The sequence below is a fragment of the Hylaeus volcanicus genome, chromosome 9, assembly GCF_026283585.1.
Source record: "Hylaeus volcanicus isolate JK05 chromosome 9, UHH_iyHylVolc1.0_haploid, whole genome shotgun sequence".
Lineage (NCBI taxonomy): Eukaryota > Metazoa > Arthropoda > Insecta > Hymenoptera > Colletidae > Hylaeus > Hylaeus volcanicus.
The window spans coordinates 3065535-3066992 of record NC_071984.1 but is presented as its reverse complement, the minus strand read 5'-3'; the positions used below and the strand labels follow the sequence as shown (position 1 = coordinate 3066992).

The following is a 1458-nucleotide window of genomic DNA, read 5'->3' as shown; positions in this document are numbered from 1 at the left end:
TTTTTCGCCCATACAGTAGTCCCCATAAATGCACAAATATCTCTACGATAAATGCATAGAGGCCATCATACATATTTATTCCGTTACTGGCCATCCATTTCATCGCCTCGCAGCATTTTTCGCCCATACAGTAGTCTCCATAAATGCACAAATATCTCTACGATAAATGCACATAGGCCATCATACATATTTATTGGGTTACTACCCACCCATTTCATCGTCTCGCAGCGAAAGCCAATATAAAGCTAGACAACCCAATATTTGCCACGGTCCAAATTTCTTATCTCCGATTCAAATTTCCCCCAAATTTTACATCGGTCCTAACAACAGGATGTTTGTGATTGCAGGTGTGGTTTCAGAACCGACGGGCCAAGTTCCGAAAGCAGGAGAGGCTCGCCCAGCAGAAATCGAACTCCCAGAGCGGGATCGGTGTGGACAGTGGCGCCTCTAGTCCCGTGGCGAGCAACGTGAAGGCGGAGGGTCGCTCGCCACGAAGTCCAGCGACGCCGCCAGGTGGCTCCAACAGCGTCCTGTCCTCGAACGAGGTGAAACCGATCGCCAATCCGAATCTGGTCAGCGTGAAGCACACCGCGGACGGTTCCACGGATGGCAGCACGCCCAACACGCGGGGAAGCAACGGCGGCGGCGGTGCATGGGGATCGTGCAGCCCGAGGCCCTTCTCCGCGGCGCTACCACCTTATCTGCTAGACCCGTTGCCCCTGAAAACCGCGAATCTCTACTAATCGTCCCAACGAAACCACTCCATCCCCCAAAACCGTGTAAATATAGAGAATATCGCCTGCGAAGTATCGCGTAGTTCTAAGGGAAACGTGGCGAACGCTGTTCAGAGGACGCCAGGTTCATCGCGAGGCTCGTTTCTCACAGGTGACACCTCGTGGCGATCTCGACCAGAAGTGGAATCGTATTTAAGTTCTCTCGTTTTGCCTCGGTTTCCTATCGCGTAGGTAGCTTATTTTTTCACCAAGTTTATCGTCATTTTTGGTTAATTTTTCGTTGGACTCGAAGCTGGGTGAAGTAGTTACCTTGTGATTCTAACTTTTTGTGTCGAGAAGACTGTCACTTGTTATATATTGCAGACAGAAAAGGAGATCCGAGCCAGGCGACGAGTAGCTGCAGTCGTTTTTAAGGTTGGCCAATATGGCTGATCGGTACAACTTGGAACTTGGAGAACCTTCCTTCAGAATTTACTACCATCTAATAGTTTGAATTTAAGGTTATTATTAACCCAGCCAGAGCATTTTTTAACGATCTTTCCTTTATTTACCGTGGCAGTCGTTATAAATTCCAAGATGGCTGACCAACACCACTTGAATCTTTTTTTCAAAAAATGATTACCATCCAGCCATTTTAATTTGAGGTTAAGGTCCCACCCAGAGGATTTCTAAATTACCTTCCCTTTATTTACCGGTGGCAGTTATTATAAATTCCAAGATGGCT

At 47.6% G+C, this 1458-nt stretch overlaps 1 protein-coding gene across 2 annotated transcripts in view; it reads left to right on the top strand.

Annotated features, from left to right (window-relative positions):
• LOC128881837 (paired mesoderm homeobox protein 2A-like) overlaps positions 1-1452 on the top strand; it is a 23243-nt gene extending 21791 nt beyond the window's left edge. Inside the window, exon 2 of one of the 2 annotated variants that reach the window (XR_008458192.1) lies at positions 348-479. Coding sequence is in view for 1 of the 2 variants with exons in the window: in XM_054133206.1 (XP_053989181.1) it covers positions 348-743 (396 nt within the window). In the remaining variant the exon portion in view is untranslated. Of the gene's footprint in view, positions 1-347 lie in introns of both variants that reach the window. The other variant, XM_054133206.1, reaches the window with a different exon arrangement.
• Positions 1453-1458: the final 6 nt, after the last annotated feature.